The sequence below is a fragment of the Olea europaea genome, chromosome 11 (genome assembly GCF_002742605.1).
Source record: "Olea europaea var. sylvestris chromosome 11, O_europaea_v1, whole genome shotgun sequence".
NCBI classification, from domain to species: domain Eukaryota; kingdom Viridiplantae; phylum Streptophyta; class Magnoliopsida; order Lamiales; family Oleaceae; genus Olea; species Olea europaea.
In genome coordinates this window covers 3,523,854-3,548,423 of record NC_036247.1, presented here as the reverse complement: position 1 = coordinate 3,548,423, position 24,570 = coordinate 3,523,854, and the positions used below count along the sequence as shown (strand labels likewise).

The following is a 24,570-nucleotide window of genomic DNA, read 5'->3' as shown; positions in this document are numbered from 1 at the left end:
GTCCCTTTGCAATTCCTTCTTCTTCCAATCATCTTGTATTGCTTTCGAGTTCATACTTAGCATATACACATTCCCGAGCTGTCTTTTAGTTCAACTTTTGAATATTTGCATCCTTAGTCCCTGAACTATCACTTTGCTCCATTTTAGTCCTTTTTCGGCTCTCTTCTCTTGAATTCCACTATTTTCATAGAAACACCTACATTGCATGAATTCAATGAGATTAAGTCACAATTCAATCATTTTGCTTGTATTTAAATCATATTTGTAATCTAAATAAGTGTGCAAAAACACACTTATCAAATAACTTGATGAGTTCGTTATGTATCCATGGGGACGTAAGACATACTTTATTTTACTAAATTCATTACAAGAATCACAGCTTGAAAGAGTACGAAGAATACAACAAAATGACCAAACAGACTGTAAATATTCGTTGCATGGTTATCCGCTTGCATTACATGTATTTTTCTTTCATTGTTTTCCCCATTACATATAATTTAATCATATAAAAACTTTAATATTTCTTTTTACTTATATTTCAGTATTCGATATATGAAACTTTTCCTCAAATTGGACGACAATTTGGTCATCGTATCCGTACAAGTTTAAAATGTCCACGAATGCATAAATGGCAGCCTCAAATAGTATTAACAGAACATGTTATTTGACAATTTTTGGCTGCTCAAGAGGTATATTTATTTCAATATACAATTGAATATTTATTTAATTCTTTATAAATAAATTTAAAAAAATACATCTGATATTTTATTATAATTATAGATTACAGTAATTGCAACGCTAAATCCTACTGAAGCAGAATTGGAAACATTCTGGTATACAAATCTTTCGCTACCAATTGACAACCAACTTTATACACCAGACAGCATTGTCAATGGTGAATTGGACAATGTAACCCAATAAATTCCAGCAGACAACATACATACACAAGAAAGAACTATTTACACTTCAGATGGAATTAAATCTACTTCTTCTGGTAGCTCAAACTATGTAATTAAACAAGATATGAAACAGATGTTCAATATACACAGACAAGATATCTTTGGTTTCGACGACAGCTTAAAAACACAGATGATTCAAGAATCAACAAAGCAAGAAGCTCACGGTATCATACAATTTTTGAAAAGTAAGAAGCTCTCTGTCAGACAATTCTTGACAATCAGACCAACAAGACTACTTCTAGGGTATACAATCTAACATGCAATCTTATGTAGATACCAGTTTCGGTTTAACGAAATCTTACATTGATGAACAAAATCGAAATATGCAGAATCAGTTAGCCGATTGGAAATCACACATGGAAACAATTGTAGCATCTGTACAACGAGATGTGCCTCCTCATACAAGTTCAGTTAAATTCTAAATCCCTTCAACATCTGAACATACAAAAAACATTGAAAGATCGACGAAAGAAAAAAAAAAAGTAAGCAAAAACAGACACAATCTCCAAGCCAACTAATATTTTAGAAGACTATAACATCAACAGATACAAAATCATTGGAGAATGGATATCACAAAATCCATCAAAGTAAGATATTAAATTTAACCTCATTAACTTAAATATTCTAATTTGTATTTTATTTATTTGACAACAATTTAATCTTTTCTTATACAGCGCATACTGGAAAGATGAAATCGACAATCTATATGGAAGACAGTTGCTGATAAATATAATAAATCAAACGAAAGATATAAATATTGTGGTAAGTCAACTTTAGTAATCATAATTAATTTTACTTCATTAATAATATATCTAATTTACATTTTTTTACTAGCATATTGATATAGAATTAAAGCTGTTGAGAAGACTTATTCACGATGGATCTCCCCCATTTTCTAAAGAATATGCAATCATGGACCTTAGATTCGAGAATAATTGTGTTCATTGGTATTCAATTGTAAAAGAAGGAGCTGTCCATTCTACAAGTAATTTCAATGCATTACAACAGTACATAAAAGGAGAATTGCCTATATTTGCTCGTCCGTGGATAACATACAACTATTTATTGATTCCATCCGCATATCCAGGCAACATTTGATTTCTTTTTCTTGTTGACTTTCAAAAGAAAAAATTTCATGTATATGATTGCAGTCACAACATTCATACACCGAACGCAATTAAATTACGTGTAGAACCAGTTTTGATTGTAGTACAATCATTATTGATATCTACAGACATTTTCTTCGACAAACCAAGTTTAAGAAAACATAGAAATAAATATATGAAATTGGAAATCATACCGTATCTACCTTGTCAAAATAATGGGTAAGCATCTCAACAATTTACTGTAATATTTAATTTTCTATTTAATTTTATTTTACATCTACAACATTAATATAAACTAATTTCAAATTATTTTTTCTATATGCCAAATTCTGGAGTTTTCCTTCTCAAATCCATTGAATGCTTCGTTTTCAAATATCCATTAGAAGCAGTTTCACCAGAAAAGATACTTTTATACAGACAAAAGATTGCCACAGATATCTATCATAATGAATATTTTTTACGTCCATGTTTATCCTAACCATAACAAATTATGAAAATTTAGTAAGATTCCTTTATCAAAATTCAATCTATAATCTTATATTCATGGCTTCAAAATTACTTATTTTAAATATTTCTATACATTGGAATAAATGTAGGTTTTTCGGTAGCAAATATGAGACATTAAAGCTGTTCCAACTTCAGGTTTTAAGAAATGGGAAATGGAATGAGGAAAAAGCCTCAATGTTGGTTCATTCGAACATAGTCAATATCAAACTTGAAGATTCAACCCTACCTAACTATTATTCTATTAGCTAGATGCATCTGGTACCAGAAGCTAAAGAAACTCAGTAAGCTGGTGATCTACGTATACTTTAACAGGAGTTGATATATCTTCATTTATTAATTTTGTACTCTAAATGTTCAATTTCAATATCTATTATAGTGGTTTTAAATTTGAAGGAGTAAATGTTTTTGTTGTTTAAGTCTGTAAAATGGTGCTGAAGTTACTTTTATCTTGCTGAATGGAGTTTAATTCTTAAGACAAGATTAGTGTTGTTTAATTTAACATTAACTGTGTTTTTGAATGTCACTACCCACTTCACCACTATTTTATGTATTTTTGTAATACAGACAAGCTAAATATGTTATAAAAGTTATAAAGAATACCTGGGAAGCAAAGATTCAAACACACAATTGTTTACAGTACTATAAGTACTTAAATGGTATATAAATTTTTTTGGTTGGTTTGATGGATCTTTTTTAGTTGCGGTGGATTATATATGTCCCCCTGGCCACTTGCTTTGAAGCATTGATAGGATTTTGTTTTTTGTCGAATTCACAGCTTTTTGAGATGTTGATGAACAATATTGGAGAACATGTTTATCATCAGGTTATAGGCACAGCCACGGATGGATATTCTTCCTATATTTGTGATGATAGTTAAGAAAAAAGGTAGAAATTATTTTCCATGTCTTATTCTTAGTCATTTATTGATTAAATTAATAGAAGTAATTTTTTATCACTGTTCGTACAACCTGATATTTGTGTAAAGGAAATGATATTTCTCTTCTTAGATGCAACTCAAACATCTCTGGTGGAAATTCTTGGGAGGTTTTCTCACTATTATTATACTTATTGTGAATTAGTGGTAAGTACAGAGCAAACTATATGTTAATTGCAAGCTTTTAAAAATTTAAATCGAAATCCATATTGAGCAAATGTTGTTTGAGGCTTTGAGCCATTCTTGTCCTACTCTCTTCTACATATCGCTTGTCCATATAATTGAATTCTGTCAATCTTGCTTCTCTAGGCAGTGTTGATCGTATAAGTGGTTGATTCCTGGTGCTATTTATTACTGAAGTGATTAGGTCTTGAATCTTCGAATCTGATGAATGTGCAATCACAGTCTTTTCGTCAGTGTAGAATACTTTTCCTTGGCTGATGAAAGGGCTATTGGCACTGAACTTATTCTTTGTTTCTTGTTGCATCGGTTGATGGTTGTCTCTTTAGTTATGATATAAGTGGCAAAACAGAATTTAAAAATCTGCTCACTTTCTTCTACAAATAATCAGAAATCTTTATATCATTGTATTGCATGCAATCAAATCTTGCTTCACAATCACAAGCTCGTGAAAATGGCTACCATCATGGTATAGCCAAATACTGAACCATCATCCCATAACTCATCTCATGCATCTTAGCAACAACAGAAATAACTGCTACTAATTAAGTAAAGTCAAATTACACAATTGCCTTCTTAATCACATCAAGGAAAATCGAATTGACTAATCATAGCAACACCAATGCAGATATCATTGAATTCCAAAGAATCGTTTCTGGATCGAATATCCCACTTATAACACATTATATCAATATTTAACAATCCACGAAGAACTCGTAACATAACCATCAAAGCCGAGCCCACAAAAAAACCCGAGCCAAACCCAAAAATTGTTGCTTGCATAAAGCAAATTTCCAAAAGTTTATAATCAAAATAACAAAACCCTCGAAAAATCCAAAACAATGTACATAAAATTATCAAGTATCAAGGTGATATCCTTGATTGGATTTCCATGGTATGCGTAAAGAAGAACTTAGCTTGGACTGTGGCTTTGAGGTCAAGGAGTTTATGAATGAGTTTTGTGATTGTAATGTTGTCATTTAAAATATTGTTATGGATTATTTGACGTGAGTTTGGTCGAGGTACGTCACGTTAGAGGTGCAATCATGCTATAGTGCCAGAAAGAATAACATAGGACTATTTAAAATGCAATAAACTTTTTCATCCATTCATTTCCTACTACATACAGATAGAATAGTAGCAAAGCTTGAGTATATAAAATGTTTTTAACTTGATAAATTACACGATGAACAAGATACAATCTATACACGTTTTTGGATTAATAAGCAAGCAAGGAAGGTATGGCTCACATGTACTTACTATACACGTGATAATCAATACAATTATAACAATTTAATTATGGCCCATAGTTACACAATTAGCACGCAGATTACAGGTGCATAACTGATATATATTTCAACATCGTTCCTCAAGCTGGAGTTTATTCTATTCTATCACTTCTTTGGATCCATAAACCTGGTTCAATTGTCCCTCTCAAATATCTGAAAATCCTTTTTATTGCCTTCCAACGTACATCTGAAGGTGTCTGGAAAAACTGACTCATTCTATTCACTGCAAATGTTATATCAGGCTGTGAATGTGCTAAGTATTGCAATCCACCTGTTGCACTTCTATATGAGGAAGGATTTGACATCTTTTTCGTCTTTATTTTTTAAAATACAATTGCCTACTGACATAAGTGTTGCACAAGGTTTAAGATGCTTAAAATTGAACCTTTTCAATAAGTCTTTTATGTATTTGACTTGAGTGAGAAACATACATGATTCATGCCTTCTTACTTCGATTCCAAGAAAATAATATAATTCACCCATGTCTTTCAGTGCAAATTGGGTGTTTAAGTTATCCATGACGCATTGCATCATTTTATGATCATTGATGATAACCACTATATCATCAACATATACTGAGGCAAAGATCACTCACCTCTGATTCAAGTAAAAAAAGGATTTCTCTGCTTTGGATTTTGTAAACTTTTACTCTAGAAAGATTTTCTTCAGTTTTTCATATTATGCTCCGGGTGCTTGCTTGAGTCCATAAAGGGCCTTTTCAAGTTTGCACACAAATGTAGGATATTTTTTGTATCAACAGAACCTTCTAGCTAGTTCATATACACTTCCTCCTCTAGCCTTCCATTCAAGAATGCATTGCTTATATCAACTTGTATGATACTCCAGCCCTTTGAAACTGCAAGTGCAAGAATATTTTCAGAGTGGAGGCTTTTATTACTGGACTGAGTGTCTTATGATAATCAATACCTGAGGTCTGCAGGAATCCCTTTGCAACAAATCTGGTTTTGAACTTTAATATTTTCCCTTCAATGTTGCTTTGAACTCTGAACACCCACTTGTTTCCTATCACCTTTTGACTGACCAATGGTGGCACTAATTTCCAAGTTTTTTTCTTATCAAGGCTTTGTATTCATCCTCCATTGCTCTTCTCCAATCTTTATTTGACAAGGCCTCAAGTACATTATTTAGTTCAAGTGTGTTTTGTTCCATTCTATACTCTTTGCATTGAGTTAAGTAGATTTTTGGTTTGAATCCATCTGATCATGTGCTGTTCCTTCCTGATTTTCCTCTAGAGTATGTTCATCAGTTGTCCCTGAGCCTTCATTTTCATTTACCTCAAGTGCCACATTTTTAGCCATTTCTAGTTGGTCAAAATTGTGAGATGTTGCTATTAGAGTTGCATCAGGATAAGCTGCATCAGTTGAGCATGTTGGGCCAAAGTTTAGGGATGTGTGAAGTGGTAGATATTGAATAATAATTTCAGATTTCTGTGGGTTTTCACTTTTGTTGAGGAAGTTAGATTTGAAAGGAAACTCCTTTTCATTGAAGACTACATGCCTAGATATGTAAATTCTTCTTGTTGGGTCGAGGCATTTGTACCATTTATGTGAGTTACTAAAACCAAGAAACACACATTTTGTGAAGTGAAAACTAAACTTGTGTTCTTGATATGGTCCGAGACTGGGAAAACATGCGCAACCAAAAATTTCTAAAGACTTGTAGTCCACTTGCTCATTGTTTAGAACTTGACAGAGTATTTCATCTTGAGAAGAGTGTTGGTAGTTTGTTAATAAGATAGGTGGCTATGTGAAAGGATTCCCAGCAATAGTGCAATGGCATGTTGACTTGAGCAAGAAGAGTTAGTCCTGTTTCCGTTATGTGTCTATGTTTTCTTTTTGCTCTACCATTTTGAGCTGAAGTGTGAGGACAGGATAATCGCATATCAATGCTAGATTGTAGAGCTAAGTTGGCGAATGCTCTAAACTCACTTCCCCAATTTGATTGAAGTGCTTTTATTTTCCTGTCAAATCTTTTTTCAACAAAGTTTTTGAACCGAGTGAACATGTTTAAGGCTTCTGATTTGTTTCTCACGGGATAGATCCAAGTGTACCTACTATAGTCATCAATGAAGGGGATGTAATGTCTAAAATCATAGGTAGAGTGTATGGGTGCAGGACCCTAAACGTCTGTATGAATCAAATCAAGATGACAGGTGGAGTGTATGGGTGCAGGACCCCAAATGTCTGTATGAATCAAATCAAGAGGAGTTAATGCGTGCAAGGTGGATAGTTTGAATCAAGCATCACAGAATTGATTAACTTCACTGACATCAATTTTTTCATTACAGGATTTAAGTACACGTGACATCACAGGATCTGTAGGATGTCTAAATCTCATATGCCATATTTTCAATGATTGATGCTCACTGGTGTTTCTGGACACTTTAGACTTGACGACAAAGGTTGAAGAATTCAACTTATTTGGATAGACTGGCTCTTGACAGATGGGTCTTTTGACTTGATCTGGATGCTCAATCTGATACAATCTATCCTTAAGCTTTCCTTCCAACAACACCTTCTTCGCTTGTTTGTCCTTGACAACACAAAAATCAGAATGAAATTCCATAAATACACCATTATTAGATGTTAATTGTGAGACACTTATCATAATTTTCTTAATTGATGGTGCCACTAGCATATTACTGAGAACCAGTGATTTGTCATTCAGTGTGTTCAAGTTTTTAGTGCCAATATCGAGATATGAAGTTTGTTTCATTACCATCAGTAAGTCTTTCCTTACCACCATACCCATGGGCCTCAATCAGATTCCTTCTATCAATAGTGACATGATTGCTTGCTCCTGAATCGGAAAACCAGGCTGGATCTGCAAAGTGCTTGGTGAAGCAACATAGGCAGCTGGTCTTGAGGAATTATTTTGATAGTGCTGATCAGGTTTGGTAACCATGTACCTCTCATCATAATGGTTGAAGCATCTTTCTGTTGAATGATTGTTCATTCTACAGATTTGACATGGTCCCTTAATTCCAATTTGCCTGCCTCCTTTACCTCGCTACTTTTTCCTACTCTATTGTTGTGCACAAAATTTTGCTAAGGCTTGACCAAAGTTAATTGAAGCTAGGCTATTTTTCATAGCATTTAGATGCTCAATTTTACTTTCGTGGGTCATGAGTACGGATTGCAGTTCATGCCAAGAGGTAAATTATCTACCGTTGATTTGAATCACAACGAGAGTGTACTCTTCATCCTGTCCAACTAGCACTTGGGTGACAAGATCACTGTGGGGAATGCTTTTTCCAGCAATCTCAAAGTTATCAACCAACTGCTTAATTGTGTCAAGATATTGATCAACACTCATTGACCCTTTCCTTGTTCTTTGAAGTTCACTAATAAGGAAAGTTGCCCTTGATTTGTTCATAATTCCAAAGCTTTCTTTGACTGCATTCTAGAGGTTGCAAGAGTTTGAAGATCTCATCACTCTCATGGCGATCTCAGGAATCATTGATGAATAAAGCCAACCTATTAATAGTTGATCAGTAGACATTCATTTTCCATATGCAGCATTTGGAATCATTTCAACAGTAACACTAGTAGAGCCAGTAGTTTGTGTTGCCGAAAATTCTGATGGACGACTTTTCATTCCTGTGACGAAGCCTTCAAGATTGTGACCCTTAATGATGGGCATAACCATGTTCTTCCACAACAGGATAATTGTTCCCGTCAAGTTACCTTTGGTAGAATTTGGGCCAAACTAATCCCAAATGATGACATCTGATTTCCTCCCAATATTTAGGGCATCATTGCACCTGAAGTTGGCTGAGCTGATTGTGCACTGTCATTGGACCCGGTGTTAGTCATTGTAGCTCTGATACTAGGATAGAATAGCAGCAAACTTTTGTATAGAAAAAGTGTTTAACTCAATAAATTATACAATGAACAAGATACAATTTATACACATTTTTGGAGTGGCAAGCAAGCAAAGAAGGTATGGCTCTCATGTGCTAACTATACACGTGAGAATCAATACAATTATAACTTAATTATGATCCCATAGCTACACAATCAGCACACGGATCCTATGCAGATTACATGTGCATAATTGATATATATTTCATCACCTACAAATGTACTGATAGAAGTGTAGGTAGTAGCAGATGACTGGATGAAAAAGTTGACCGTATTTTAAACAGTTCAATGATAGAATGACATGTGACATTATGTTAACCTTTCTATTAACCTATCTGGCACTATAGCATAATTGTTATAGGTGGGAGATGGGATGGAGGTAAGCCAACCACAATTTGCATCTCAAAACATATGGTTTCACTAGCAATGACAAAATTCTTCGTTTGGCCCCGTGTAGAGATGGTAAACATAGTCCTCATTCTGAATTCTCAAAACTCGTGTTGAGCTTTCATTATTTTTTTTTTTCAATTAAATTGTATTAAAAATAAATTAAATTAATAAATAACATGACATTAAAAATGAGGACCTTTTTAATCTCCCTCTTGACTTCCAAAATCCTGACTGAACCAGATGGTAACAGATGGCAACCCCAATCTAATATGTTCTATCCCTAAATTCTGCCCTCTCCTTATTTTAGGAATGGACCTAGGATTATAATTCAGTACTTATGAGACAAAATTACATAAAAAATAATTGAGTTTGGCTTAAAAATTATGGGCTAAAGTATGTTGACTTTTTTTCAATGACAAAAATTAAGGGTTTAGTGGGGGCAATTGCACCCAATGCACCCTTAATGGTTCAGCTGTTGCATCCTTTATCCTTCCACACTAGTGATAAATTTATTCTACTATCTCAAACACATGGTTCCACTAGTTCATCCTTTGATTCTTGGTGTTAAATAGCATTACTTAAAAAAATATATATATATATAACTCAATCATGATCATGTCGGCATATATCAAGTTTATCACCCAAGATGGTGTTAAAACACCACTATAGGTGGCGTGATGTGATAAGTTCAATTTATGAGTTTTTGTTGCTGAGCCGATGTTTTCGTTTTTGTTTCTGTTAGTAAGTTTTAGATTGTGAGTTTCAAATTGCTTAGTAGGTGCTTTCAGATTGTGATTTCTTTCTCCTATGTGGTTTGGGGCGATTTTTATTAGTAATGTCTTTTGCAAATGGTGGCAGTGGCAGTGGCAATGGCAATGGCAATGGCAATGGTAGTGATGGTGATGAGGTGGCTACATGTTTGATTGGTGTCGACTTGGGGTTGGGTGGAATGGGATGGGATGAAAAGTGTATGTGACCAATTATTTGGGTGTTTGTCAATAACTATTTAGTTAATTAGTGATCAATAAAAATATGTGACCGTTAGTATAAATAATTTGTAATCAATAAATAATATGTAATTTAAAAAATGTGAAATTGTAATTCAATTTGTAATCGTGACTCATAACTTGTTAAGTTGCGAGTAAAATAAGTTTTGCCTGTAAAAGCTGTAATATGTGATCGAGAAATAATACTGACCTTTTAATTTGATAATTTGTAATTGATAGAGAAATTGTGACCTTTACAATTTTTAATTTGTGACTGTGACGTTGTAATAGTGACTGACTAATACATAATTGTGACCATAAATTATATAATATTGTGACTTTAATATATTTAATAAATAAAATCTAATTAAGACCTAATTTTTGAAATAATAAAACTAATTTTTTATTTTTGAAATTACATGTTGCAACCACCTCATACATGTAATATTCCCAAAATAGAAACCCAAAAGGACAAGATATTTCCTAGCCAAGGTCCTTGGCATTTATAAAAAGGTTGAACTCCAACCTTAAGGGCCCCCACGGACCCTGCCTTGGACCATCGTGGAGGAGGTAAATCGCAGGATGTGCCTCCCAGGAGTCAGGGTGGAGAGCATATGGATAGGCCAAGGCTGTTAACCCATATGGTAACTCCCGCTTGCAACAAAGCCAATTCCACCTTGCGGGGAATAGAACTCTGCACACTGCCGCGCTGAGCCCTATCCGCCCTCCCCTTTGCCACTGGGAGATATGCCCTGGGGGCGGCCCTTGGCATTTATAATTATACCATGTGATGGATTAAGGTAGATACATTTCATTCAAAATCGACCATTTTACTAAATCTACTTATTAAGGTAATTTCATGATAAGAAAGCTTATTAATTATTTGGTGGAGTGGAATTGATTTTTCACTTATTAAGATTGATGTCATTTTCATGGACAAATTTTCTTTGAAATATTTGACTACAATACTATCAATTTCATGCCAAGCTACTCCAAAAATTGGGAAGAAGGTTAGGTGCTTCATGTACCGGTGACATTACTATTCAACTATCACAAAATGCACATAGCCCATGTTCAATACAAATTATAATTCATAGTTTTTTTTTTTTGGCCCCCAGGGCACATCTCCAAGTGGTAAAAGGAGAGGGTGGAGAAATTCAGTTTTGCTTGAGATTGCTGCGTCAAGGGTTCGAATCCTGAAATATGGATTTGGCTCTTGGGTAAGTGCAAGTGTATAAGCAGCATTCCACCCTATACCCTTGGAGGCATAACCTGCGATTTATCTCCCTCACGATACTCCAGGGCAGGGGTGGTGGGGGACACTTAAGGTTAGGGTTTAACCATATTAAAAGCATACTAACGATAATTAAGATTTTAAAATATAGAATTTAATTAAAATTTATTGTTCCAATCAAAGGAAAACTATATATGTTTAGCCCGTGTTTGATAGAAATTATAATCTAGATTTTTATCAAAGTCAAAATCAATAATTAATTTTAACAATGTATTTCATGGGATCCAAAAATTTTCAACTACATATTTCATTAACTTTTATCAAAATTTGTTAAAAATCTGATTTTAATCTTTGCGAAATATGAGCTAATTTGTAATGGTAAAATAGTTCAACGCTCAAAGCGATGTAATTGTTGAAAGTACTATTTTCATCAATTGGAGGACTAAACGCAATGAAATTGAAGTCTAGCTAAATGTTCGATTATAAAGATCATGAACTCAAGTTCCTTATTTTGTTAGTGAAACAAATTTCAAGTTGAGATGAAGTCATATTTGGACTAAGGTGATAGAATTTTAATTTGAATGGAGAGATAGAAAAGTTGGACTAAGGTGATAGAATTTTATTTTGATTGGAGACAGAGAGTCAAGTTTCAACTCAATCCCAATAATAAGAAGAAAATACGGGAATAAAAAGGAAATTTGACCACCAACAGGAAGAATTTTGATTGCACAAACTGCCAAAACTACTGTCTGTACTTTCATCGCAAGTAATTGATAAAAAAAAATATTTTGTCCAACACGCTTTCTTTAATTATTTAAACGTAAATATTTAAAAAAATAAAATAAAATAGCACTTCGTGATTAAAATTTTCAAAACAACTAACTAGTCCACGTAAAGAGCCTGTCCCACAATTATTATTATTATAGGAAAAAAAGAGTTTTAAATAGTAAATTTTAGAAAAATATATGATTAAAAAGTAGAAATTTGATTTTGATATACTTGGAGAATATTCTACTACGTGTTATGATAGTGTAACAAACATATGTCGAACAGGCACAATGTTACACCTTAGCATTGATCTTTCATGAAGTAAGAGTGCGTTTTATTGTAAATGTCATTTTTTTTATTCAAATTTGAAATTTTTATCTTTGTACTGTTTAATTTTTTTTTTTTATTTTTCGAAAACTATATTTTCATTGAAATTAAGAAAAATATTTTCGTTGGAATAAGTTTTTATTTTGTATTCACCCTCATTACTCCCTCTCTCTTTCCAAGTGATTCTATGCTTGGAGCTGACCTCGATTATGGCGCCGTTTCTATTGAGTTATCCCCTATTATTTGCATTAAATGTAAGAGTTAATTATATGAATGGTCACTCAACTTTGTCATTTGTTACTACTTAGTCACTGAACTTAAAAATGTAACTCAATGGTCACTGAACTTCATCAAGTGTTACTATTTTATAATTGAACTTTAAAATGTATCTCAATGATCACCAAACTTTGCATCGTATTACCCATCCGTACTCAAATGGAAAAATCCGTTAAGTCCAACAAACGACGCCAATTCGAGTGAAAAATGGGTAATACGGTGCAAAGTTCGGTAACCATTGAGATACATTTTAAAGTTCGATTATGAAGTAATAACACTTGACGAAATTTAGTGACCACTGAGTTACATTTTTAAGATCAGTGACTAGGTGGTAACATAGTTGAAAAATCAAATCAATATCAATTACATTGGCACTATTCGAACATTTTTGTACTTTTATTTAATTTTTCTTTGTCAATTTCTTTTAGTGTTCTAACTGTTTCTCTTTTAATCTATTTATGCAGAGTTTGAGATACGGTGAATTGATATCAGTTGATCTAAAAATTAAACGTACTTTTTTACCATGATGAATGAATATTAGCAACAATTCTATTTTTTTATTTAATTTATAGGTCTCTGATTTTCTGTTTCCTCTTTTTTCCCTTCATTTTCTTTGATTTATACTTTCATAAATGTCGATTTGAGAAGTTTAACCCTTGTTTGATCCCCATTTTGAGGGATAAAATGAATTTTTGAATAATATATTGATGGAAAATATGTAGTTAAAAAATAAGAAATTTTTTTAAATTTGTGTGTAATATTATTTTATTGAAGAATGTGTGGTTGAATGATGTCAAATCATTATTTAAGAATATATATATATATATATATTCTTTTTTTTTTTTTTTGGAAAGAATGAAGCTCAAACAAGTGCTTAATAATTCAATTTAAAAATATATTTTAATGGTAAATGAATTTTGCCCTATGTTACTATTTAGTCACTGAACTTAAAAATGTAACTCAATGGTCACTGAATTTCGTCAAGTGTTACTATTTCATAATCGAACTTTAAAATGTATCCCAATGGCCAACGAACTTTGCACCGTGTTACCCATCCGTCACTCAAACTGACACTGTTTGCTGGACTTAACAGATTTTTCCATTGAAGTGACGGATGGGTAATTCGGTACAAAGTTCAGTTACCATTGAGATACATTTTAAAGTTCGATTATGAATTAGTAACACTTGGTGAAATTCAGTGACTATTGAATTACATTTTTAAATTCAGTGACTAAGTAGTAACATAAGGCAAAGTTCAGTAACCATTCATATAATTAACCCGTTCAATTTATGTTTCAATTTTCAATCCCGTATTTTGCCTCAACTCTTTCTGTAACGATTGCAGTTGGTTCAATTTAATTTGTAAATGAGGAGTCAACTGGAGAAGCAGATGCAGAGGTCGGAATTGGAGCCGCTGGTGGCGATGACGGTGAAAACATGCCCTGTGGGGAATGAGACGCCTCTGGTGTGGGCAATGGAGTTGGCGAAACGCGTGGAGGAAATGGGCGGGGGATTGCCCAGCACGGAATTAGCAGAAGTGGTAGTAGCCCAGCTCTGTTTTTCGAACAACAACCCTTCCATGTGGAAATTCCTCCATCAGGCCCTCTCCTGCGGTCTTCTTTATCCTCTCCACGTCCTTTCCCTCCTCACTTCCAGGTTCCCTTTTGCCTTTTTTATCCTTTACACATATCAATATGTTCACGATATTTCAACTTTTCGAGTACTCTCGTTCTTGTTGCGGAGTAGCTGTTGATTCCGAGTAGTTTGTTCTTGCTTGTGGTTTTATGAGTATATAATGCATTTCTTGGAGCACCTGCTTGATAACCTGTTTGGCGGTTGACACGTTTTCAATTTTTGGAAAATATCGATGTTGCTATTAGAAAGTAGTCTGAAAGTTATTTGCTTGTGCTAATTATACCTTTATCAATTTGGGGAAACTCATATACCCGAGTTTAAGATGACTGTTTTGAAGTATCTTATCAGATTCTCAATCTGCGCCCTCGTGTAAGAAATTTTCCGTACTGTCTAGGCATTTAAGTAAGCGACTAGAAGGACCTCTGGAACCTTTTAGCGGTGGTGTGGGGCTGTGGAGGAGTCATGACTTGGTGGGGGCAATTACTCCCACCGAACATTAAGTTCATCAAGTCATATCACCCGTTCCCCCCATTTAATTTGCCAAGTTACTCCCTTTTCTGCCCTAACTTCTGCCAAGTACCAATTCTCCTCTTTTGTTCTTTTCATCTGATTTTCTGATGTAGATTTGTAAAGTTTAATTTTAATTTTCACAAGCAATAGTTGTATTGATCACCAACATTATATGAGTTCACATGCTCAAGGAATTTTGTTCCATGGAATTCTAATTTAGATATTTTCGTATTGAATTATTCTGTGAGTTCTGTATATGGGCCAAAATATGATTATTATCCTAAAGTTTTGTTTCCTGATTATTGGTTGCAACAAAGAAGATGTGAAATTATTTGACTATAACACAATTGAATTTAATACCCCCTTCGTTCCATAAAGATAGTCATATTTCTATTTTCACACAGATTAAGAAAATTTAGTTAATATAGTTGAAGTAATAACTATCATTTTTCTAACATATTCCTACGTTAATGGAATCGATATTCAAGGTAACTAAGCGCCCGTTTTGCCCCCATTTCCTGAAAATGAAAATGGGTGGAATAATATTTTTTTTGAAAAATGAGTGGTTGAAAAAGAAGGAAAATTTTTTGATTTATGTATAATATTATTTTATGAAAAATTGTGTGGTAAAAAATAGGAGAGAGAAAAATGAAATGTAATGTAATTGAATTTAATGGAGGCTAAACGGGGGCTAAATTATATTTGTGATAACAAAACACATTAAATAGGGGCATATTGGGAAATTAATATATTAACTACACTCTTAAATAAGAAACGGGACTATAATTTGTGACGGACGGAAAAGGAAATGGGACCATTTTTATGGGACAGAGGGATTACAAGGCAATACCAAAATGTATTTTGAGGAAAAAATGGGGCTCAAATAGGCTCTAAATATCCTTTTGTTATTGTCTTCTTTCAAAAAAAATTTTATTAGTTAAATCCTGCACCCACTGGATAAAATCCTGGCTCTGCCTCTGGTATGGGGAAGATGGGGGCTGGGCTTACAGGTTACTTGGCTCTGCTGGTCATTCCTTCTATTCGTCCGTTCTAATTGAACTCTATCTAATTTGCATAGTACAATCAGATTAATCAAGTTTAATCGAACAAAATATTTATTAAACCTTGTTTGGATATAGCGTTTCATTTTACGGTTCAAATCTTGCAAAAAGTTTTTAGATATATTGAACAAAAAATTTTTATATGTCTAAACAAAATGTTTGAAGTGAGTGTGCTGAGCTTAAATGTCCTACTGTACTTACTCCGCAGAATATGAATTCTGATTGGCACCATTTTTTTTGCACAGAATTATTCCACATCGACAGTCTCAACCAGAGGCTTATAGACTCTACCTTGAACTTCTAAGCATATACACATTTTCATTTATACCACTTGGAATGGATTCTTCCAAAAAGAAGTATAAATAGGGGCATATTGGGAAATTAATATATTAACTACACTCTTAAATAAGAAACGGGACTATAATTTGTGACGGACGGAAAAGAAAATGGGACCATTTTTATGGGACAGAGGGATTACAAGGCAATACCAAAATGTATTTTGAGGAAAAAATGGGGCTCAAACAGGCTCTAAATATCCTTTTGTTATTGTCTTCTTTCAAAAAAAATTTTATTAGTTAAATCCTGCACCCACTGGATAAAATCCTGGCTCTGCCTCTGGTATGGGGAAGATGGGGGCTGGGCTTACAGGTTACTTGGCTCTGCTGGTCATTCCTTCTATTCGTCCGTTCTAATTGAACTCTATCTAATTTGCATAGTACAATAAGATTAATCAAGTTTAATCGAACAAAATATTTGTTAAACCTTGTTTGGATATAGCATTTCATTTTACGGTTCAAATCTTGCAAAAAGTTTTTAGATATATTGAACAAAAAAATTTTATATGTCTAAACAAAATGTTTGAAGTGAGTGTGCTGAGCTTAAATGTCCTACTGTACTTACTCCGCAGAATATGAATTCTGATTGGCACCATTTTTTTTGCACAGAATTATTCCACATCGACAGTCTCAACCAGAGGCTTATAGACTCTACCTTGAACTTCTAAGCATATACACATTTTCATTTATACCACTTGGAATGGATTCTTCCAAAAAGAAGTAAGTGCCATGATTTTTTTTTTTTTGCAATTTAATTAAAAGCCAAAGCAAAATTCCTCCTCCCGTTGTGGTTTAAATTAAAATTCTCGAAGGTAGATGCAATAAAATCGACAACGTACTCATTTTTGCTGTTTCACAGGATAGCGAAGTCCATAGATGTTGCCCTTCAGCTTTCAGAGATATATAGCTTTCAAGTTTTTGAACTTGGCCATGCAATGGTTTTGTGCTTATTCAGCATTATTGTTCACTTAATTGATAGCACATTGGATGATTTGGGATTGCAAATGGGATCAAAAGGTGGAGCATGTGAAGTAAACAAAAGTGAAGATACTCAGAGAATGGACATAGACTTTAGAGAGAATCAGGTCCATAAAACAAATGAATTTCATGAACTGATAAGAAGAACAAATTCTTTTATGTGCCTGGAGGTTTTGACAAAGCTAACAGACAACAAAAGAGCTGTGGGTTTACTTCGACTTGTTCACTTGAATATGTATGTCCAACTCCTTTGTTAGTTTGCGAATAACTCTCTTCTGACCCCTTTAGTATATACTGTTCCCCGTTATTGAGTTCTGTGATCTGCTTCCGTACTTATCAGATTTAGATTAATTCATGTTACATTTGTTTCAATTTAACAATTGTTTACTCAAAGAGAAAAAAATCGTAAAAGGACCAGTGATTGTTTCATATTCTTATGGCTCTTTCGTAACATGTATTTGATGTGGGTTCAAATATTCCAAATTCTTGTTTGATTACATATGCAATGATTTGATATCAACTGCACAAAGTACATAATATGCATGCACGGACTCAAAATGTGGGGTTTATTCCTCTTCTTCTCATGTTTAGAAACATTTGTTATACATTTTATGTATTAACAAAATCATTAAAGGTTTCCTAGAACTTAGAAATTTTATCCTTTCTGGGTATCTATCCCATGTTGTCATGCATGCACACTGTTTCCCTGGGTCCCTTGGACTTCAGAGTCATTGACTCAACATTCATAACATATCTAAAATGCCCTGATGGAATTACCTCTGGTGGTAAGTAACTCATGGAGGGTGATGTAATGGTCAAGGACTATATTTGATGAACCAAGGTTATCGTCAGCCTAACCTATACTGTATTTTGGTAATAAATTAGATGAAATCTTCAATGTGTGTAGCTGTGCTTTCTTGTCATCTATCGCTTACTAGTCGTGCGTAACAGATAGAGGGAAGCCATTGTTAGTGTGGATGACATTCATAGCTAAATCAGTTCATGCCATTGTCTGCCATGGTAAAATATCCGTATGGTGGAATGCTGTACTAGCTAGGAATTTGAAATGTTGCAAGAGCTTGATAGCTTAGTCAGGTGGGAAGGGAGGGATAAAAATTCACCCCAACCCCAATTGTAAGTGGATGTGCCTCTCATCAGACAATGCAACATGATTTACTATAGATGAGATAAACCATAGTCATGGAATTTCCTTGACATTTTTAAGGGTTAATTGTGCCTACACATTTTGTTGTGCTATCATGTACAAGTTGTGATTCAATCAAATTAAGTCTGCCTAAATAATTTTGTCTTTTCTGGCATGGAGAACAACTGGTAGATGTATGTTCCCTTTCAATTCTTGTGATCTATAGGGCTTCTTGTGTTCAATCATGAGAAAACAGTTGGATCAAGTCTACTCTTATATAACTATTCTTATGGTCTAGACAAGTTCTATTACTGAAGCCATGGTATCCTCTCGCTTGGGTTATGCTTATTCTGAGAAAGCCAATTTCTGACTTATATGCCCCATTCACGTTTCTTTCCTTATAGCCTTTTGGTTTCTTTATTTTTCTTTTTAAAAGTAGTTCTTATTATATTTTGGTAATTTGTTTTCCATATCCTTTTTTTCTTTGGCTGGTGGGGCTGGTGATGGATAGACCTGAAAAGTTTAATGGCCTTCTAAGAAAGATGGAGTTTCTTGAAGCTCATAGGTTGTCACCAAATTTGAAGCCCTTAAGCCAACTTCTATCAAAGTTGTCTACAAATATCCACAGAACCTCAGTTCTGGAGTGTCAGCTGAACAAGCACCAGCTCATTGGAGCATTCTTGGATAATGAATCCTGTAAATTGGCTTCACCTTGTCATTCTGTAGCTGGTCGGTTCAATTGTTGGGTTGCTTTTGACATATGTATGGAGGATGCGATGGATGGAAAACAATTTCCTGTGACTTCAGCTATTGATATACTTAAAGGTTGATCCGACTTAAACCTTTTAGTGAAAATTTCTCAAACTAAATAGTCATAATTTGTCATATATTTGACTATATGCATTCCATAAGGCTTTGACATTTCCTGAATCTTTTGACCAAATTTCAGAAACAATCATTACACTTCAAGTATTTAATGGGGCGAGCTGGCAAGAGACTTTCCTCGCACTTTGGCTTTCAGCTCTTCGGCTAGTTCAACGAGTTGAGATGAACTCAAAGAAACATTTTTCTTTCAATTATTCAAAATGTTATCGATATTTACTTTTACACGTACCCACCATGCTTTGTTGCAGGATCGTGACCCCTCGGAAGGGCCCTTTCCACATCTTGAGGCTCGCCTATGTGTTCTATTATCTATTGCCCCTTTGGCGATTGCTCGTGTTTTTGGGGATAATTCAACCTTTTATAGTTCTTCTCTTACAGAGGGTACGCCACCCATGCATTTGAACCCTGGTTGTGAACAGAGTAAGAGTAGCCTTGTTCTTACTTCAAGAAGACAAGGGCTAATTTCTTCTCTTCAAGCTCTAGGCCATTATCATACCCTCCTGTGCCCCCCTGCATCAGTTGTTGATGCATCAAATAATGCAGCTGCTAAGGCTGCAAGTTTCATCTCAAGGGCTAAAAATGTGAAAGATGGGATTGACGTAGGTGATTACAGTGAAGTTTTTGTCAAAGAAGGTAAAGGTTACTTAATTTCCATGTGTTTTGAGTTGGCGTTCCTCTAAAGAATTTTTGCAACAAAGATTTCATTTTCATTTTAATAAACTTTACTCTAGGATGAAGTTTCAATTGAACTGTGAAATTTGCTCTCAAATGACCAGGAGACTGTGACACACTAAAACTATCGCATTAAACACATCGTGCTTCTTTCTCTGATTTCTTAGATTTTGCTCTTTGTTTGTATGGATCAAAAAACCTTCTATTAAGAAGAAAGTTAAAAGAAAATAGGTCATTTTGTTTCCATGTACAATATAATTCAATTCTCATAGTGTAAGAATTTCAAACTAGATAGGACCTAATATAAGTTTCTTTATGTACCTGTTTTTCCCAGACTGATCATTCTTATATATTTCAAAGTAATTAATTACCTATTGTTCTTAGGGGGTGACTTGAGGCATCTTATAGTGGAAGCTTGCATTGCGAGAAACTTAATTGACACCTCAGTATATTTTTGGCCTGGTTATGCTCCTGCATCAGTCTCTGAGTCACATTCATCACCTTGTCAAAGATCCCCTTGGTCAACATTTATGGACGGAGCTCCATTAACAGATAACCTAGTGAATGCTCTCATCAGAAATCCAGCATCAAGGTATTTTGTACAGCACTTTTTTGGGAAAAATACTGATGAAGTCCTGCTTTTCCAGTTGGAGGGCAGTGAAATACTATCATTATTTTATTGGAAGAAATTACTAAATGATCAATTTAATCTGTAAGTGCTTACAAAATTTGGCATCTTGGACAGAGTGATCAATAGGTTCAAAAATTATATTTAAGGTATCTATGCACTATTTAAAAATAGATGAGCCTAAATGACATTTTCACCGTCATTTTAAATGGTAAATGTATTTATGAACATCATTCATTTTATTTTCTTATATAATATTAGAATAAATAAATTCAACAGTAATGAAAAATTATTTTCAGTTAAGATAAATGAAAATTGAAATTGACATAGGGTAACATAGAAGCCCTTTAACTGCATTTAGGATTACCTGGATATTTTTCAGTAAGACTCATTGATCCTAATGTTTGACAGGGTGAAAGTGCCATTTGAAGGCTAACCATTCTACTTCTATCAGTTAAATTTTATAATTGAGTTAATGTCTTTTTTGCTCTTTGTCAAGTTTAGCAGAGATTGAGAAGTTATATCATATTGCATTGTTTGGGAAGGAGGATGAGAAGTTAGCAGCAGCAAAGATTCTATGCGGTTCATCTCTCAGCCGTGGATGGAATATCCAGGTATGATATCCCAAATACTGCCACCTAAATAAACCAGGAGCAAACTCTGCATGAAATGCAATGCACCATATTGCATTCGATCAATTGCTTGTACATTGCTGCTTTAGACAGACGAACTTCTTTGACCAAACATGGAAGTGAATCTTCTTTCTTTTTAGAATCTATTGGCATCAGGTGGAAAAACTTTTCTTTTTACAGTGACCAATAAAAGCATTGTCCCTCTGTTGGATTAGTAAATGAAGGGCTTCATGCTTGGGTGAGAGAAAAAGATGAGAATTTGATTTCTGATTTTGACGATTAAAATCAATTTGTCATCACACCATTTGCTTGAGAACTTTGTTAGCAATCAAAGTTCTTGAAACTATTTCAGATTTTATATCTTTACACACGAAATGTTTATTTAAATAATTGCTTTTCTTCGCTGTGCTTCCCTGTTTGAAAGTGATTATTTGAAAATCACTTTCCCCCACACTCATTTTTAATCATACATTCTCCTAAAAAAAAAAAAAATTCATTTTCAAATATCTCCTTAACTTTTCCGTACTTTTTAACCACATATTCTACAAACAAATCAATTTTCAAATAATCACTTTCACACAAACACTTAGCCCCTGTTTGGCCTCCATTTTAATGTATTTTTTGGGGAAAATGTATTTTGGAATGGTGATATTTTTGAAGAATGTATGGTTAAAAAAAAAAAAAGTTTTGGGTTTATGTGTAATATTATTTTATTGGATCATGTGTGGTTAAGAAGATGAGAGAGAAAAATGCATTTTGGGTAAAATGGAGACCAGGCAGGGGCTTAATGTTTTCCTTGTCAAAATGCGTTTTGGTTTTCATAATTTGATTTTGATACTAACCCTTTTCCTCCATGACCATATCTAGTCTCTTGCATTTTTTGAAGTTATTTTCACTTTTGTCTTGAAGATAAATTTCTTTCCTTTACAAATATTGTTTGGCAGGAACATGTCATTCACTTTGCCCTCAAGCTTCTTTGTCCTCCTGTGCCTCCAAATTTTACTGAATCCCGGAGTCATCTTGTGGAATATATGCCCATGCTTAGTGCTGTCCTTCACAGTGCTACCACAATTGATATAGCTCACATTCTTTCCTTGCACGGCATGGTAAAAGTTCTATTTATTTATTTTTAATATAATTTAATGTACTTTTCATTTGACAACTAATTAATCTTCTATGCAAGCTCATTTTTTCAAAGGCCTAACAAGTGCACATTTTCTCAAATGTGATGCATTTTTTTATCAAAAGCCTAACACGTGCACATTTTTTCATAAATGGACGGCGGCAAATCTTTAGTTTCATAAGCTTTGTGGCTCTGTTGTAATTCACCTGAAGACTTAGCCATCCATTACAGAGGTGGTATATTTTCTTATTTTAGTTTAGTTTTAAACAAATTCACATGTATGTAATTTTACCATGATCTAGAAGCTTGGTGCGTGACGTTATCTACATGGTCTTTAATAGGTTAATCTTATTCAATCGGGCAGGTCCCTGAAGTTGCTGCGGCTTTAATGCCACTCTGTGAGGTGTTTGGATCTCTTGTACCATCATCAAGTCTCAAGACGAGCACATATAATGAGACGTCAACATATATGGTATTTTCTTTGGCATTTCTCTTTTTGATGCGCTTGTGGAAATTTTATAGACCTCCGGTTGAGCACTGTATCACTGGGCGTGGAGGGGCAATTGGAAATGAACTCACGCTGGAGTATCTTTTGCTGTTACGAAATAGTCGCATCCAATTTTCCAGCGGTGATTCTCAAGGAGAAAGAATGAGTAGTGCAAACTTGCTCAGATCTATATCAGATGGACCTATTTATATAGATTCTTATCCAAAATTACGGGCTTGGTACTGTCAAAATAGGTCCTGTATAGCCTCAACACTTTCTGGTCTGCGCAGTGGAAATCCAATTCATCAAGTTGCTAATAAGATTCTAAATATGATCTACGGTAGATTGACAAGAAGTGGGACTTCATCTGATAATTCTTCAACACCATCATGCATCACAACCAGTGGTCCCCCTGTAACCAGTGCAGAAGATGCTGGCCAAATACCCTTGCTTCCAGCATGGGTTATCTTGGAAGCTGTTCCTTTTGTCCTTGACGAAATCTTAACAGCTTGTGCTTATAAAAGACTTTCATCAAGGGACATGACAACAGGTTAGAAAATTTAAATCTTGTTAGTTTTCCAGGGTACACTATAATCTTTGTTAGTTCTTTTAGTTGTTCAACTGTTTTACCTGAACTTAATCTCTTGCTAGATATCTTTTCTTAGCATCTTCACTGTTGGACCATGTAGAAATCAGAACTCCAATGATTTCTTTGTTTCGATCCCTAGCATTATGGAATATCACGGGTTTAAAGAAATTGTGATAGTAGTATAAGATTTTCACTGACAGGATATTAAGTCTTTTGAGTACGCTGTTCAGGCCTGAGGGACCTAGTGGACTTCCTGCCTGCTTCACTTGCCACAATAATCACATACTTCTCCGCAGAAGTGACTCGTGGCTTATGGAAACCAGTACCAATGAATGGAACAGACTGGCCTAGCCCTGCAGCTACTCTTACGTCAGTTGAGTCTGAAATGAAAGAAGTACTTGCTGCTGCTGGTGTTAATGTTCCAACTGCTTCATCTGGTAGGTTTCAGAATCTTTTCTATCCAGCATGCGTCCTTTTATTGTATCTTTGATGTAGAACACTAGAAGAAAACAAAGAGAAGAGGGAAAATAGATGAATAGAAGATGTGAGGGAAGAATCTAGACAGAGAAACACAGAAATTTCAATAATTCTGTCTATCATAGCCAATGCTTGAACTGTTCAATAGTAGTAGTCCTATTTGTATGAGAAAATCTTTATGAGAATGAGAAACTTTAACATTGTTTAGAAAGCTAAAATAACAGGAGGGATGCTTTCTTAAAGACTAATTATTACAAGAAAATAAATAAAGACTAATTAATAATTATTATAAGAGGTAATCTAGGACTGTAATGCATAAATTTTTCAACGTTAGTAGTTCTTATTCATCTACAAGTTTTTACAAGAGATTTTTTCAATAGTCAAGGTGATAAAAAAAACCCAACTATATTTTTTCTTCTTTTAGTAGGCCTTTTTATACATTAAATGTCTAAAGCACCGTTATTAAGAAAGGATTTTTTCATTCCCCTTGCTCCTCACCCCCATCCTCTACTGCCCTTCCCCATGTCCTTTTTCCCCATTCCCTGCCACCCTTTTTAACTTGCCTCGCTCGATT

At 34.3% G+C, this 24,570-nt stretch overlaps 1 protein-coding gene across 3 annotated transcripts in view; it reads left to right on the top strand.

Annotated features, from left to right (window-relative positions):
* Positions 1 to 14,172: 14,172 nt before the first annotated feature.
* The window catches only part of LOC111403014 (mediator of RNA polymerase II transcription subunit 33A-like), a 14,378-nt gene continuing 3,980 nt past the window's right edge, over positions 14,173 to 24,570 (top strand). For 2 of the 3 annotated variants that reach the window (XM_023031355.1, XM_023031357.1), the window contains exons 1-11: positions 14,173 to 14,496; positions 16,292 to 16,402; positions 17,241 to 17,594; positions 19,015 to 19,328; positions 19,453 to 19,544; positions 19,637 to 20,021; positions 20,445 to 20,652; positions 21,188 to 21,302; positions 22,265 to 22,426; positions 22,808 to 23,480; positions 23,750 to 23,956. In XM_023031355.1, coding sequence (XP_022887123.1) covers positions 14,207 to 14,496; positions 16,292 to 16,402; positions 17,241 to 17,594; positions 19,015 to 19,328; positions 19,453 to 19,544; positions 19,637 to 20,021; positions 20,445 to 20,652; positions 21,188 to 21,302; positions 22,265 to 22,426; positions 22,808 to 23,480; positions 23,750 to 23,956 — 2,911 coding nt within the window. In that variant the 5' untranslated portion in view covers positions 14,173 to 14,206. Of the gene's footprint in view, positions 14,497 to 16,291; positions 16,403 to 16,968; positions 17,102 to 17,240; positions 17,595 to 19,014; positions 19,329 to 19,452; positions 19,545 to 19,636; positions 20,022 to 20,444; positions 20,653 to 21,187; positions 21,303 to 22,264; positions 22,427 to 22,807; positions 23,481 to 23,749; positions 23,957 to 24,570 lie in introns of those variants that run through there. The other variant, XM_023031356.1, reaches the window with a different exon arrangement.